The sequence below is a fragment of the Muntiacus reevesi genome, chromosome 2 (assembly GCF_963930625.1).
Source record: "Muntiacus reevesi chromosome 2, mMunRee1.1, whole genome shotgun sequence".
Lineage (NCBI taxonomy): Eukaryota > Metazoa > Chordata > Mammalia > Artiodactyla > Cervidae > Muntiacus > Muntiacus reevesi.
Window position 1 is genome coordinate 138,576,653 of NC_089250.1, and position 16,291 is coordinate 138,592,943.

At 38.1% G+C, this 16,291-nt stretch overlaps 1 protein-coding gene across 1 annotated transcript in view; it reads left to right on the forward strand.

Annotated features, from left to right (window-relative positions):
* Nucleotides 1-4,595, forward strand: part of LOC136158237 (cytochrome P450 2C19-like) — a 54,306-nt gene extending 49,711 nt beyond the window's left edge. The window contains exons 9-10 of the mRNA XM_065920015.1: nucleotides 3,362-3,503; nucleotides 4,414-4,595. Of these exons, the coding sequence (XP_065776087.1) occupies nucleotides 3,362-3,503; nucleotides 4,414-4,595 (324 nt within the window). The remainder of the gene's footprint in view (nucleotides 1-3,361; nucleotides 3,504-4,413) is intronic.
* The last annotated feature ends 11,696 nt before the right edge of the window (nucleotides 4,596-16,291 follow it).

Sequence of the window (16,291 nt, forward strand, 5' to 3'; positions counted from 1 at the left end):
TGAGGTAATAATTGATCAAGCTTGTTTCTACTCTTATTTCTAAGTATGTGGGAAACACTGTACTAGAATGGAGTGGCCCATCTCTCACATCCACTGTATTAGGAAATGACCATTATATTGTTATACATCTATTACCAAGCATATACTGGGGATGATCACCCCCTTCTGCATAGCCCTCCCAGTGTAGAAACATAAATATTGAGTTTTATTCTTGTTTAGTCACTAAGTCATGTCCAACTCTTTGTGACCCCATGGACTATAACACAGCAAGCTCTGCTGTCCTCCACTGTCTTCCAGTTTCCTTAATTTCATGTCCATTAAGTCGGTGGTGCTGTCTAACCATCTCATCCTCTGCTGCCCTCTTCTGCTTTTGCCTTCAATATTTTGCAGCATTAGGGTCATTTCCAATAAGATTATTAGGAGGCTGATTCTGTTATACCTTTTTACCAATCATATACGTGATTAGTTTTAATCCAAGGCTGGAGCCACTGGGCTAACTGGGAGAATGCTCTAAGACAGAAGTATTACAGTATTTAAGTAATACTTCAGAGTGTAAGTATTTCAGAATTTGAAGCTTTGAAGTGTCTGATGCCCTTTGTATCCTTTTGTACACTTCTGTTGTAGCATGGAAGCAGTCAAGGACATATTAAACAAACAAGAATGGCTATATCCCTGTCTTTTTGGAAGCAGAAATTTAGATTGCATATAATTCCCATGTGTCACAAAGTGTCTTCCCTGATTATTTTCCATTTAAAATACTTAGGTCATTGTTTGTACTAAGGCTATATGTGCAAATAGGTGGATATTTGTTAGTATGTAAGACTGTCTAAAAGAACATTTTGCAATGCTGTAAGATTGATGTGTGGTTGTTTTGTTTGTTTGTTTTTCTAAAGAACATTTTCCAGCACAGGGTCTGAAAGATTTACCCTTATAAACTTCATAATTTTAGTGCTTACATTTAGATGGTGGTTCATGCAGGTAATTTTTACTTATGATGATGAGTAATGATTATGCTTCTTTTATTTCTCTATGAAATGTGCATTTGTTTGAGCAGCGTTTGCTGAAAGTATTGGCTTTTGTACCTTTTTTGTTATCTTAAATGTTTTATTTATTTCTTATATAAACCTGAACAAGAGAATAATAAAGAGCTGTAGACCTTTTATATGATAACCTTAGGGGATGGACAGAGAAGGCAATGGCACCCCACTCCAGTACTCTTGCCTGGAGAATCCCATGAACAGAGAAGCCTGGTAGGCTGCAGTCCATGGGGTTGCTAAGAGTTGGACACGACTGAGCGACTTCACTTTCACTTTTCACTTTCATGCATTGGAGAAGGAAATGGCAACCCACTCCAGTGTTCTTGCCTGGAGAATCCCAGAGACAGGGGATCCTGGTGGGCTGCCACCTATGGGGTCACACAAAGTCGGACACGACTGATGCGACTTAGTAGCAGCAGCAACTGGAGGGGATGGAAGATTTCCCCAAGTTTGCATTAATTATTTTTTAAACATAAAACATTAAAAACATGTTCATATGTATGTTATATATGAATTTGTATATTTACCTGCTTTTGCAGTGTTGAGAAATAATCAATAAACGATCTGTAAGAGGGATAGAAAAGAGCTTTATCTGAGCCAAACTGAGGACTATAGCCCAGAAGACAACCTCTCAGATAACTCTGAGGAACTGCTCTGGAAAGGTATGGTTTATCCACACAGTTGTATACCTCGTCAGAGCAAAGAACATCACGAAGCCGGAAATACATTCTTACAAGGTTGCAAAAAATCTTTATCAACATATGCAAAGCGAGTTGGTATGGCCTTGGCACCTAAGAGAGGAGTCCTCTCGTTGCAAGAGTTTCAACATTGGCATCCCAGAAAGTAGGCATTTAATCTTTATTTTTAACATGGACATTCTTTATTTCTGTCCAATATACATTTTCTTAATAATTAGTGTGTATGTTTGATAGGCCACAAACAGGCTGTTCTAGTTAGCATAAAATTCAAGTTAAATCATTTATAAGCTAGAATGATTTCTCCATACCTCAATATGTAAAAATTTCTTCCACAAATATTCATTTATCAATCTATCCATCTACTATCTACACTTCTCTATTTCAGTATGTATAGCTCAAAATAATGATTTTTATATACAGAGCAATAACAGTAATTATACTCAAGAGTTATCATTGACAGAATAATATTATCTAGTGTACAGCCTATATTGAAAATTTCCTAGTTTTTCTGGAATAAACTTTATGGCTTTTTGTCTTTGAAAATCAGTGTCCAGCCGGGAAACAAGATTATAATTTGGATATCTTTTCCTTGTTCTCCCTGTTCTCTCCTGTTACCAGTTTTATTTGCCCTCTTTGTTTTCTTTCAGTACATTTTAACTCTGTGAAGAGTACAATTTAGTAGTCATGTGAAATATTCCTCAGGCTGGTTTTGTGTGATTGTTTTCTGGACATAGATTCCAGTTATGATTTCACCTATATGGGTGCTTTGTGTTTCCTGATGAAATTCATTGGGGAGGTGAAGGCACATACGTGAATTATCCCATTATTGGTTATGCAGTATTGTTCACATGATAAAGTGGTATCTGCCAGATTACTCCATGACATAGGTCCTTTATTTCACATTTAATTAATAAAAGATTGCCTGGTACTTTATTGGTTTGTATCTTGCTTCTCAATCATTTACCCAACAGTTTTAGCTTTAATAGATAAAACTTGCTTAAACTAATGATCTTAAGCAGAATTGCTGTGAAATGATTTTGCAAATTTTATAGTCCTTTCTGTGTTTCAAATCTAGGATTAATCCGTGATGAAACCTGCCCTATATTTTTAAATAAAGACAAACAATCTGCATGTCAATGGCAAACAACAATATTTGTTACTGTACTTACATTGTTATCGTAGAAGAGGTTATTTTGTATTAGATCAGATGCCTGTTTACAAAAGCCACACAAACAGATAATTCGAGATATTTCAAGCACAATAGAGACTTCCATATTAAGCCATAATCCACATATAAGATGAGTGAAAATTGAAATGATAAAGCAGCTGGTGGGGGCAGATACCATGTCCTTAATGTGGTGATTAGCAGAATGGGTTCATAAGTTCTAGGACCCACGTACTGAGTATTTCAGATGCTGCCAGTGTTCATTTTGACAGCATCACCACCACTAGTCTTAAACTTACCCTTGTTTATTACTGTTCTGTCTGACTCAAAATGGCACTGACCTTCTTTCGAGCCAAAATTAATCATCTATTGATGCTAAGATTTGACTAAATGATTTTCAGCAGTTCTTCTAGCTCTGTGAGTTCTTCATAGTTTAGTTTATCTTCATCTGTTCTTTCCAGGGCACAGATATATTAACATCACTGACTTCTGTGCTACATGATGACAAAGAATTTCCCAACCCAGAGGTATTTGACCCTGGCCACTTCCTGGATGAGAATGGCAACTTTAGGAAGAGCGACTATTTCATGGCTTTCTCAGCAGGTAACACAAATTTAGTTTTTTCATTGCTCCAGTGGACAAGTTTCCCTTGTGGCTCAGTGGGTAAATAACCCAGCTGCAATGTAGGAGACCAGGGTTCAATCCCTGGTTTGGGAAGATCCCCTGGAGAAGGGAAAGGCTACCTATTCCAGTATTCAGCCTAGAGAATTCCATGGACAGTCCATGGGGTTGCAAAGAGTCAGACACTACTGAGTGACTTTCACTTTCAGTGGACAAGGTGCCCTTGGGCATCCTTTGGAACTTCCATAGTGCCCACTCTGGGCCTGGTCAAAATATCCATTTTCCATGATGAGAGACAGCAGGCCCAATGCCCATGCACTTTCTCTCCCTATGAGACATCCTCATTTTTGGAGTAGATTACTAGAGCTTTGGAGAGGTGACCCAGTTCTTTCTGACTCAGAAATAAAATTTAAGCTATATTCTGAAAATACAAGAGAAGTGCACCTTAGACAAAAGTTACTCTGTGTTATAAAACTTAAAAACTTCAAGGTCAATGTAGATTTGATATACTTCCAGCAGAAAATAGAGGATGTGAAGAATGGAAAGAAAGACACTGGACCAACACAGTAGGAACAAAATACAACCAATGTATGAGTATTTCTAGAAAAAAATTGATGGAACCTTGAAAATGTCAAAATGGAGTTATAATAATCTTAATGAAATATGTGGTATAGTGCTGATAACTCGATAAATATCTGCTGAGAGAAGGATACCTGTTAAGATTAGATGTTAGATGGATAGCATTAGTGTCTACCATTTGTCCATCTGTCTATCTAGCCATTTGTCTTCCATCCATCCATTCAAACATTCATCAAAAAGTTACTGCATAGTCTGTTTCTGGCAGCCAGAAACACAGTGATCAAGAAGTATGTACTATCTATGTTACTTTCAGGAAAACGGATTTGTGTGGGAGAGGGCCTGGCCCGCATGGAGCTGTTTTTATTCCTGACCACAATTTTGCAAAAATTTACCCTGAAATCTGTGGTTGACTCAAAAGACATTGACACCACCCCAGCTGTTACCGGGATAGCTAATGTGCCGCCTCCTTACCAGCTCTGCTTCATTCCTGTGTGAAGAATGCTAGATCATACAGCTTCATCCGTGGCATTGTCTTTAACTCCCTTTCATTGGGGGCATCGTTCACCAGTGTCATGTTAATCTTTCCTGAGAACACATCTCTGACCTCTTCTCATTCCCTGTGCAACTTCACTACAGAAATATATCTGCTATTCTCCATATCCTGTAGTATTTGTATTGACCATCACATATGCTAATAGATATCTAATATTAAGTAGTAGTGTGTACCTAGTACCATGTACTCAGTACAAAGTAATGCATGATGATTAGTGTGTGCAAATGAGACCTATTTCTTCAGTGCATGTTTCTAATAAAAAGCAGAATCTGATGAGCCACTTCTCAGTCTTTTTTCTTTTGTGCATATTGAAAGTAAGAAAGGAAAAAAAAAGGCAAAGATGTCATACTTGTCATGATAGTGATATGCACAGAGGAGGACAGAGGGAATGAGAGCAGAAAACCTCCCTTGAATGTTTCTTATGTAGTTATTTGAGATTTGATTTTAAAAGTGAAAGAAATTATTTTCAAGAGCAGCTTCATCCTGTAGGGAATATTGAGATCAGTGGTAGTGAGCAATTAAAAGTCAGACACAGAAAACTACAATTAAAAATCAGAGGAGAAATCAATGAGATTGTGTATAAGAAATCACCTATAGCCAGTCTCTCTCCAAAATGAGAGAGAACACAAATTTCACAAGTTGTAATTAAAAGAGGGGCCATCTCTTTGATGCCATGGATATTGAAAGCATAATGGAGTATTATGAACAGCAGAAATAGAGAAGTCATGCTAAAATTTGTATGTAACCAAAAAGACCCTAAAAAGTCAAAGCAATGCTGAGAAAGAAGAACAAGCCCAGAGGCATTATACTTTCTGATCTCAAACTATACAATGAAACTACTGAACTGGCAAAAAATGTTGTGAAGATATTTATACTACACAAAGCAATCTATGTATTTAATGTAATCCCTATCAAAATATCCTTGACATTTTCCACAGCACTGTAAAAAACAATTTTAAGCTTCATGTAGAACTACAAAAGCCCATGAATTGCCAAAGCACTCGAGAAAAAAGAATGACGCTCCCAGACTTCAAACTATACTACAAGGCTACAGTAGTCAAAATAGCATGGTATGTCATAAGCACAGACAGAGCAATGGAAAAGAACAGAGAGCTCAGAAATAAACTCAGGCACATGTGGTCAATTAATCTGTGACAAAGGAGGCAAGTATATACAATAGTGAAAAGACAGTATCTTCCATAAGTGGTATTGGGAAAACATGGCACTACATGTTAAATAATGAAATTAGAATATTTACCTACACCATACACAAAAGGAACTTTAAAATTGATGAAAGACCTAAATGTAAGACCAGAAACCATGAAACTCACAGAAGAAAACAGAGAACACTCTTTGACATAAATTATAGCAATTTTTTTTTTTTTGGATTGGTCTCTTAAGGCAAAAGAAATAAAAGCAAAAATAAGCAAATGGAACTTAATTAAACATAAAAACTTCATACAGCAAAGGATGTCATCAGCAAAAACACAACCTTCAGAATTAGAGAAAATATTTACAAATAATATGACCAATAGGGGTTAATATCCAAAATACATAAAAAACTCATACAACTCAATATCAAACAAGCAATTCTATTAAAAATGGTAGAAGATATGAATAGACTTTTTAAAGAAAGACACACTGATGGCTACCAGGCACATGAAAAGATGTTCAACATTGCTAATCATCAGAAAAATGCAAATCAGAATGACAGTGAGAAGTCACCTCACACCTGTCAAAATGGCTATCATCAAAAACACCACAAATAACAAATGTTGGAGAGGGTGAAGAGAAAAGAGAACTCTTGTGCACTGTTGGTGGGAACATAAAGTGGTGCAGACACTTTGGAAAACAGGAGTGTGCTTAAAAACTAATAATAGAACTACCATACGACCCAGCAATTCCACCCCTGGGTATATAGCCAAGGAAAATGAAAACAGTAGTTCAAAGAGATACAAGCAGCCCAGTGTTCATAGAAGCGCTACTTATAAGTCAAGTCATAGAAACAACCCAGGATCTATCAACAGACAGATGGATAAAGAAGATGTAGTATAAACATACAATGGAATAAAAAGAATGGAAAGTCATAAAAAGTCATAAAAAGAATGAAATTCTGCCAATTACAGGAAGGTGAGTGTTCCTAAAGAATATTATGCTTAATGAAATAAGTTAGACAAAGAAAAATACTCTATGATAGCACTTATATGTGAAATCTAAAAAAATTATGCAAATTTAGACGAGATTTCAAGGTAAAAGTCATGTACATTTACTTATATAGTTGCTTTATATGTCTTTGGTTGTTTAAGAGGTTTAAATTTTATTATCGTTAACTATGAAATCCCAGAATGGAGATCTGGTTGAAATCACAAAGTGTTTATTTGGGATTTGTTAGGACTGCTGCCCAGGACACACAGATCCAAAAAACGCTTAAACTGTATTCTTTCAGACTACAAAATGTGAAAGTTTATAAAAGCAAAAATGGCAAATTGTGTCAATAATTAGGATTGGATATTTTGTAATAACTGTTGAGAGAAAGTAACCTTTAAAAATTGCACAAAAATTTAAGAATTTTAAAGAGTAAGTATTTTGAAACTAGAAAAATAATCTTGGATTACCTGGCACACTCAGGGGAATCACAAGAGTCCCTGAAGGAGGAGGTGGTCAGGGGGATCAAAGAGCCAGAAAGATGCTATGCTGCTGGCCCTGGCGATGGAGGAGGTGGTATGAGCTAAGGAATGCAGGTGGCCTCTAGAGACTGGAAAAGACAAGGAGATGGATTCTCTTGAGAGCTTCCAGGAGGAATGCAGCCCAGTCAACACCTTAATTTTCAGACTTGTGACCTCTAGAATTGTAATATAATAAATTAGTGTTATTTTAAGCCAGGAAAAAAAAAGTTAGGATTGGAGATGGCAAGATGTAAAGATTCTTCTTAAGCAAGGATTGGCTGTGTTTGAATGATTGAATAGTTGTGAAGCAGGCAGTTTTGAAACTACAAACTTGCAGTTAACAGCTACTAGTCTATATCATTTTGCAAATGGCTGGTGGAGTACTTGAGTTTGACACAGTTCAGAATTGAAGTAGTTAGTGATGCAGGAACATGTCTGAAATCACATCCACAATGACTGCCCACAGTTACTCCATTTTGATTTCCTTAAATATGTCATCATTAACTATCTTATGAGTAGGTAACTGTAACGTTGGGTTTCTGTGGTAGCTCAGTGGTAAAGAATCCACCTGCTGAAATCCCTTCATTCCTATACACTAACAATGAGAAAACAGAAAGAGAAATTAAGGAAAAAATTCCATTCACCATTGCAAAGAAAGGAAAAGAAAAAAAAAAAAAAAAGAATAAAATACTTAGGAATATATCTACCCAAAGGAACAAAAGACTGATATATAGAAAACTATAAAACACTGATGAAAGAAATCAGAGGACACAAATAGATGGATAAATATACCGTGTTCATGGATCAAAAGAATCAATATAGTGAAAATGAGTATACTACCCAAAGCAATCTATAGATTCAATGCAATCCCTATCAATACCAAATACCAAAGGTATTCTTCAGAGAACTAGAACAAATAATTTCACAATTTGTGTGGAAATATAAAAAACTTTGAATAGCCAAAGCAATCTTGAGATAGAAGAATGGAACTGGAGGACTCAACCTGCTTGACTTCAGGCTCTACTACAAAGCCACAGTCATCAAAACAGTGTGGTACTGACACAAAGACAGATATATAGATCAACGGAACAAAATAGAAAGCCCAGAGACAAATTCACACACCTATGGACACCTTATCTTTGACAGAGGAAGCAAGAATATACAATGGAGAAAAGACAATCTCTTTAACAAATGGTGCTGGGAAAACTAGTCATCCACTTGTAAAAGAATGAAACTAGAACACTTTCTAATGCCATACACAAAAATAAACTCAGAATGGATTAAAGATCTAAATGTAGGACCAGAAACTATAAAACTCCTAGAGAAAAACAGGCAAAACACTCTCCAACATAAACCACAGCAGGATCCTCTATGACCCACCTCCCAGAATATTGGAAATAAAAGCAAAAATAAACAAATGGGACCTAATTAAAATCAAAAGTTTCTGCACAACAAAGGAAACTATAAGCAAGGTGAAAAGACAGCCTTCAGAATGGGAGAAAATAATAGCAAACAAAGCAATGGACAAAGAATTAATCTCAAAAACATACGAGCAACCCCTGCAACTCAATTCCAGAAAAATAAAAGACCCAATCAAAAAGTGGGCCAAAGAACTAAACAGACATTTCTCAAAGAAGACATACAGATGGCTAACGAACACATGAAAAGATGCTCAATACCACTCATTATTAGAGAAATGCAAATCAAAACCACAATGAAGTACCATTTCATGCCAGTCAGAATGACTGCTATCCAAAAGTCTATAAGGAATAAATTTTGGAGAGAGTGTGGAGAAAAGGGAACCCTCTTACACTGTTGGTGGGAATGCAAACTAGTACAGCCACTATGAACAGTGTGGAGATTCCTTAAAAACCTGGAAATAGAACTGCCATATGACCCAACAATACCATTGCTGGGCATACACACCAAGGAAACCAGAATTGAAAGAGACCCGTGTACCCCAGTGTTCATCACAGCACTGTTTATAATAGCCAGGACATGGAAGCAACCTAGATGTCCATCAGCAGACGAATGGATAAGAAAGTGGTGGTACATATACACAATGGAATAATACTCAGCCATTAAAAAGAATTCATTTGCAGTTCTAATGAGTTGGCTGAAACTGGAGCCTATTATACAGAGTGAAGTAAGCCAGAAAGAAAAACACCAATACAGTGTACTAATACATATATATGGAATTTAGAAAGATGGTAATGATAATCCTGTATATGAGACAGCAAAAGAGACACAGATGTATAGAATAGTCTTTTGGACTCTGTGGGAGAGGGTGAGGACAGGATGATATGGGAGAATGGCATTGAAACATGTAAATTATCATATGTGAAATGAATCGCCAGTCCAAGTTTGATGCATGATACAGGGTGCTTGGGGCGGGTGCATTGGGATGACTCAGAGGGATGGGAAAGGAAGGGAGGTGGGAGGGGGGTTCAGGATGGGGAACACATGTACATCCATGGTAGATTCAAGTCAATGTATGGCAAAACCAATACAATATTGTAAAGTAAAATAAATAAATAAATAAATAAAACTGGGGGGAAAAAAAAGGAAGAAAAATCTACCTGCCAATGCAGGAGAGGCAGGTGCAATCCCTGGGTCAGGAAAATCCCCTGGAGAAGGAAATGGCAACTCACTTTAGTATTCTTGCTTGGAGAATCCCATGGGCATAGGAACCTGGCAGGCTATAGTTCATGGGGTCGCAAAAGTTAGACACAACTTAGTGACTAAACCCCCACCACCATTTGCTTGCAAACAGTAAGTAAATTAAGCTCAACTAAAAAATAGTAAATATTTCTATGAGCACACTGTTAACATAAGTCACATTACTTCTATAAACTTTTATATTCTCTTGCTTTTTAACTCTGTCACTGTCATAAATAGAGAAGCGATGTGCTTTTTGAGTAGAGGAACACTTAGATTTTTGTATGATCAGTTCAGTTCAGTTCGGTTCAGTCGCTCAGTCGTGTCCAAATCTTTGCGACCCCATGAATCGCAGCACGCCAGGCCTCCCTGTCTATCACAAACTCCCGGAGTTTACTCACACTCATGCCCATCGAGTTGGTGATGCCATCCAGCCATCTCATTCTCTGTCATCCCCTTCTCCTCCTGCCCCCAATCCCTCCCAGCATCAGGGTCTTTTCCAATAAGTCAACTCTTCGCATGAAGTGGCCAAAGTATTGGAGTTTCAGCTTCAGTGTCAGTGCTTCCAATGAACACCCAGGACTTCTCTCCTTTAGTATGATAGAATCAAAATAATAAAGTGTCAGAAGCGTGAGTGTTGCTTCCCTTCTTTATTTCACAGCAATTTGCTATGATTTGGGGCTGAAGGTAATTGGTAAATAAAATAGTTGGTGATAAAAAATTACCTTGTGAAAGATGTGCACTATATAAGCTGTGTGTTTTGTTCAGATAGCCGTGAAAATAGAACTTTTCTAAAGAATCACATTGTGCTCAGTATTAAGGAAATAGCTCTGCATGCATCAGTGAAAGAAATCATTAGTTAGAGCCCAACTGGCAGCAGCAGCATTCATTGGATTCTGGAGGAAGCTTCCATCTGTACCCTGTGAATGCTGCAGGATGCAAGATGTTGTTCTATGGGATGCAGCATGTCCTGACACTGCCTCTTTGATGCTTCCTTTCTTTCTGTGTTAGTGATACAAATGGATCTCAAACTAGTCTGGGCATTAGAATTATTTGAACTTATTTTTTAAAATACAGAATTGTAGTATATTCAGTATTTTGTAATGGCTTATAATGAAACAGAATTTTAAAAGATAATATATGTCATATATTTATAATTGAATCAATTTGCAGTACTCTTGAGATTAGTTATTGTAGTTTTACAACACGGTATTATAAATAAACCATACTTCAAAATATAATCATAGTATTCATCATGCATTCATGCATGCTAGGTCAGTTTAGTCATGTCAAACTCTGCAACCCTGTGGACTAGGGAATCAGAATTCTCTTGGGAAGAATTCTATATGTAACTCTGAAGCAGTCAGCTGGTTATTGGTTTAAAGGTAGGCTTTGATGATTGATATATTACTCAAGAATCAAAAGTTGAACAAGAAGAGTTCCAAATATGAATCCTCTGTATAGTAGCCATCAGGATTGGAAATTAATTGCGATTTCTTGACCTCAGCTTCCTTATTTAAAAGTAGAGCTAATAAACCCACTGAAGATGCTGATATGAGGATTAATTGTAATCTGTGTACCAGTTACTTGGGCCTTTGCCTGGCATTGCAGTTCACTCATTAGTGGAAGCTGTAGCAATCGCCATCATATTTATGTATTAAATTCAGGAACATTTTATGCTGTATGTGGCAGAATAAAAGCATAATTGTGGGATGATAATACATTTTGCATCAGGCACAGTATAATATCACATATAGACTTCTTTTGCTATTACATGCATCTCCATTCCCAGCTCTCAAAAGTCTGTGGCCCTGTGTTCACTGTGTATTTTGGCATGAAGCCCATGGTGGTCTTGCATGGATATGAAGCCTTGAAGGAAACTCTGATTGATTTGGGAGAGGAGTTTTCTGGAAGATACAATTTCACAGTGAATGAGAAACTAGAAAAGGACATGGTACGTGTGCATGTGCACATGTTCTGCTTTGGCAATAAGGGTGAAACTGTGTTCTGTGTTGGCAATAGGGGTGAAACTGAAAGTTGCTCAGTTGTGTCCAACTCTTTGTGACCCCATGGACTACAGAGTTCATGGAATTCTTCAGACCAGAGTACTGGAGTGGGTAGCCTTTCCCTTCTCCAGGGGATCTTCCCAACCCAGGGATCAAACCCAGGTCTTCTGCATTGCAGGTGGATTTTTTACCAGCTGAGCCACAAAGGAAGTCCAAAAATTCTGGAGTGGGTAGTCTATCACTTCTCCAGCAGATCTTCCCAACCCTGGAATTGAACCGTGGTCTCCCTCATTGCAGGTGGATTCTTTACCAACTGAGCCACAAAGGAAACCCAAGAATACTAGAGTGGATAACCTATCACTTCTCCAGCAGATCTTCTCAACCCAGGGATTGAACCCTGGTCTCCTACATTGCAGGTGGATTCTTTACCAACTGAGCTATCAGGAAAGCCCCAGGCAAGAGGGGTTGGGAGGATGGAAAAGAGGGATTTGATGAGCATTCCATCAGAGCTGGATCCACCAGAAAGGCTGCCAGCTGTCAGCTCACTCCTCTTTCCTTACTAGTTTCTGTTTCTTCTCCTGGTGTAGGAATCATTTTCAGCAATGGGAAGAATTGGAAAGAGACCCAGTACTTCTCCCTCATGATCCTGCAGAATTTCGGGAGGGGGAAGAGGAGCATAGAGAACTGTGTTCAACAGGAAGCCTGATGCCTTGTGGAGGAGTTGAGAAAAACCAATGGTGGGTGATTCTATGCTCTGTAACTCTCACCTTAACACACTGTTCTCTTCTCCAGTGACACCCTTGGAAATATTTCAGGAGTGGCCACATATTTCATGTGGATCATTATTGCAGCCCTTCTTTGGAAGGGAGGGGTATGAAGAAGAAGAAGCCAAGGGAGCTTTTATGTAGCCATGCTGACTGTCATATGTACACCCATGGTTGTTCGCACAGTGTGGGTTTAAAGATCATTTAATTATACTTTCTCCTGAACTTTGTTTTCACATCAGAAATCACAAAGAATAGTTTTAAATCATTTCCTGAAAAACTCAGAGAACAATAATTTTCATTGCATAAATATGGGTTGTCTATTTCAGAGCCTTTCAACCGGGAATACTTGTTAACTTGACAGGATGGGAATGACCTCCTCATACCCTTATGGAGCATGAAACAAGTGTTATGTGCATTCACTTAATTGAACTATATTTATATATTCAGCCTCACAGAAATGGCTGAGAGTATGTGCAGGGCCCAAAGCTATACTTCTGGCTGATAGAATTGTTCTGGCCACACTTGCTAGAAAATATCAGCATTTCTTATTGAAAGATTGCTACTGTAAACCGTGTGTTAGGCCAGAATTCTTGACCTCCAGAGGAGAATTTTAAGCTGGGGTCAGATGAGGCTTGAGTACTTGGAGCTTTTGCATAGCAGAGTTTTAGAGATAGGGAAAGTATAACAGAGATAGGGAAAGCTTCTGACATAGACATCAGAAGGGGACAGAAAGAGTGCCTCCTTGCAAGTTTTAGCAAGGTGTTTAATGTGGGAGGAAAAGGGGATGACAGAGGATAAGATGGTTGGATGGCATCACTGACTCAATGCACATGAGTTTGAGTAAACTCCAGGAGTTGGTGATGGACAGGGAGGCCTGGCATGCTGCAGTCCATGGGGTTGCAAAGAGTCAGACACGACTGAGTGACTGAACTGACTGTATGCCTGTTAGAAAGCTATTAATCAGATAAGAGAGATACCTCAAGGCTGAGGGAGTTTCACCAGGCCACTCTTCCACAGTATGCATTTTTGAGATAGTATGGCATGAAGTGTGTCATCCCCTGGCCATAAAACAATTGACAGGAATACTGGCTTGTTGAGCATTATGAGCCCAAGGTTTGAGAAAAGAAAAAAGTTAGTCCTGTGCAGAACCATTTTCAAGAAAGGCAGATTCCAAAACAAACACAGCGTTTCTCTAACACAGTTTAATAAAATCATTTCCATAAGAAAAACACATTGGTTAGCTCAAGGTAGAACCAGGTGTGTCAACACAGAATTAAAAGAAGCCTCTTTTAACTTTGTGTCAGTCAGTTCAGTCGCTCAGTCATGTCTGACTCTTTGTGACCCCATGGACTGCAGCACATCAGGCTTCCCTGTCCATCACCAACTCCTGGAGTTTACTCAAACTCATGTCCATTGAGTTGGTGATGCCATCCAACCATCTCATCCTCTGTTGTCCCCTTCTCCTCCTGCCTTCAATCTTTCCTAGCATCAGGGTCTTTTCAAATGACTCAGATCTTTGTATCAGGTGGCCAAAGTATTGAAGTTTCAGCTTCAGCATCAGTCCTTTCAGTGAATATTATGGACTGATTTCCTTTATGATGGACTGGTTGGATCCCCTTGCAGCCCAAGGGACTCTCAAGAGTTTTCTCCAACACCACAGTTCAAAAGCACAAATTCTTCAGCACTCAGATTTCTTTATAGTTCAACTCTCACATCCATACACGACTGCTGGAAAAACCATAGTCTTGACTAGACAGACCTTAGTTGGCTAAATAATGTCTCTGCTTTTTAATATGCTATCTAGGTTGGTCATATCTTTCCTTCCAAGGAGCAAATGTCTTTTAATTTCATGGCTGCAATCACCATCTGCAGTAATTTTGGAGCCCCCCAAAATAAAAACTGTCACTATTTCCACTGTTTCCCCATATATTTGCCATGAAGTGATGGGACTGGATGCCATGATCTTAGTTTTCTGAATGTTGTGTAGAGAAGGAAGAAAAGTTTGCCATTTGCAATTTACTTCTTCCTGCCGCTTGAAGTCCTCTGGTCTTCCTACCTGTTGTGCAAGTCGCTTAATCATGTCCAACTCTTTGGGACCCCATGGACTATGCAGTACATGAAATTCTCTAGGCCACAATACTGAAGTGGGTAACCTTTCCCTTATCCAGGGGATCTTCCCAACCCAGGGATCAAACCCAGGTCTCCCACGTTGCAGGCGGATTCTTTACCAGCTGAACCACAAGGGAAGCCCAAGAATACTGGAATGGGTAGCCTATTCCTTCTCCAGAGGATCTTCCCAGCCCAGGAATTGAACCAGGGTCTCCTGCATTGCAGGCAGATTCTTTACCAATTGAGCTATGAGCAAAGTTACCCTCTCATTATTTCTTGTTTTCAATACTCATTGTATTGATTTATATGTTTTGAATAAATATTTGCTATGTCATAATTCTCCAAAAATACCAAGTTACAAAATGTTTTTTTTAACTAGATTTCAACATTATCAACACCTGCTCTCCTGCCTTCTCTAAATCCAAATTGATTCTCTTTTCAGTTGCAAACTTTGCCCCATCTTTACTGAATTTTGGTAACAAATATATGGTAATTATTTACTTCCCACAACCAGATGTAATAACCTGTAAAGTGTTTGTCACAATGAGTCTAATATTAAGCTTATATTACAAATTCCACTATTTGAAAATTCTTTATTCTGTATTAAGTGAAACAAAAGACACCAAATCAGATTTTACCTCTGACTCACATATAGCTAAAGAAATACCAACAGCTTTTCCAAATTACCTCTGCCAGTCTAGCTAAAATAAATGTTGTTTTATTTATTATTGTTTTATTTATGTAATTGCTCTGGGACATCTAAAGGAGCCTGGCATAGAATCTACAAGCTACATATTTCTTTTATCTATGTCCTACCATTTCTTCCCAACACCTTTTAAAAATTTAAAAACACCTGAGATCTGCCATCTTAACAAATTATTAAGTGAATACTACAGTGCTGAGTATTGTTAACTATAATGATACTGTTATACAGCTGGTCTCTAGGACTTTTCATCTTTTCATGCAATAAGAAAAGAAAAATAAATAATAATTATATAGATTTGGAAGGAAGAAATAAAACTATCTTTGTTTGGCAATAATGTGATTATGTAAGTAGAAAATCTCGAAGAATCAAAAAACATCTAAGAAACAATTTTAGCGTGATTTCAGTATTTGGTGGAGAACAGGCAATAATCAGTCGCTTTCCTATATACTAGCAGTGGACATGGACTAGGGCAGACTCTGGGAGATGGTGATGGACAGGGAGCCCTGGTGTGCTGCAGTTCATGGGGTCACAAAGAGTCGGACACGACTGAACGACTGAACAGCAACAGCAATCACATTTCAGGTGTACAAAAATGGGAGTCAGGAGCCATTGAGAATCTAGCCAAAGACCTGTCTCTGTACCACTTAGAACTTGACGTTTCTTTGACCTGTACCAGACTCAGGCAGAGGATCAGCCCTATTCAGAGCAACACCTACCAGTTCCACT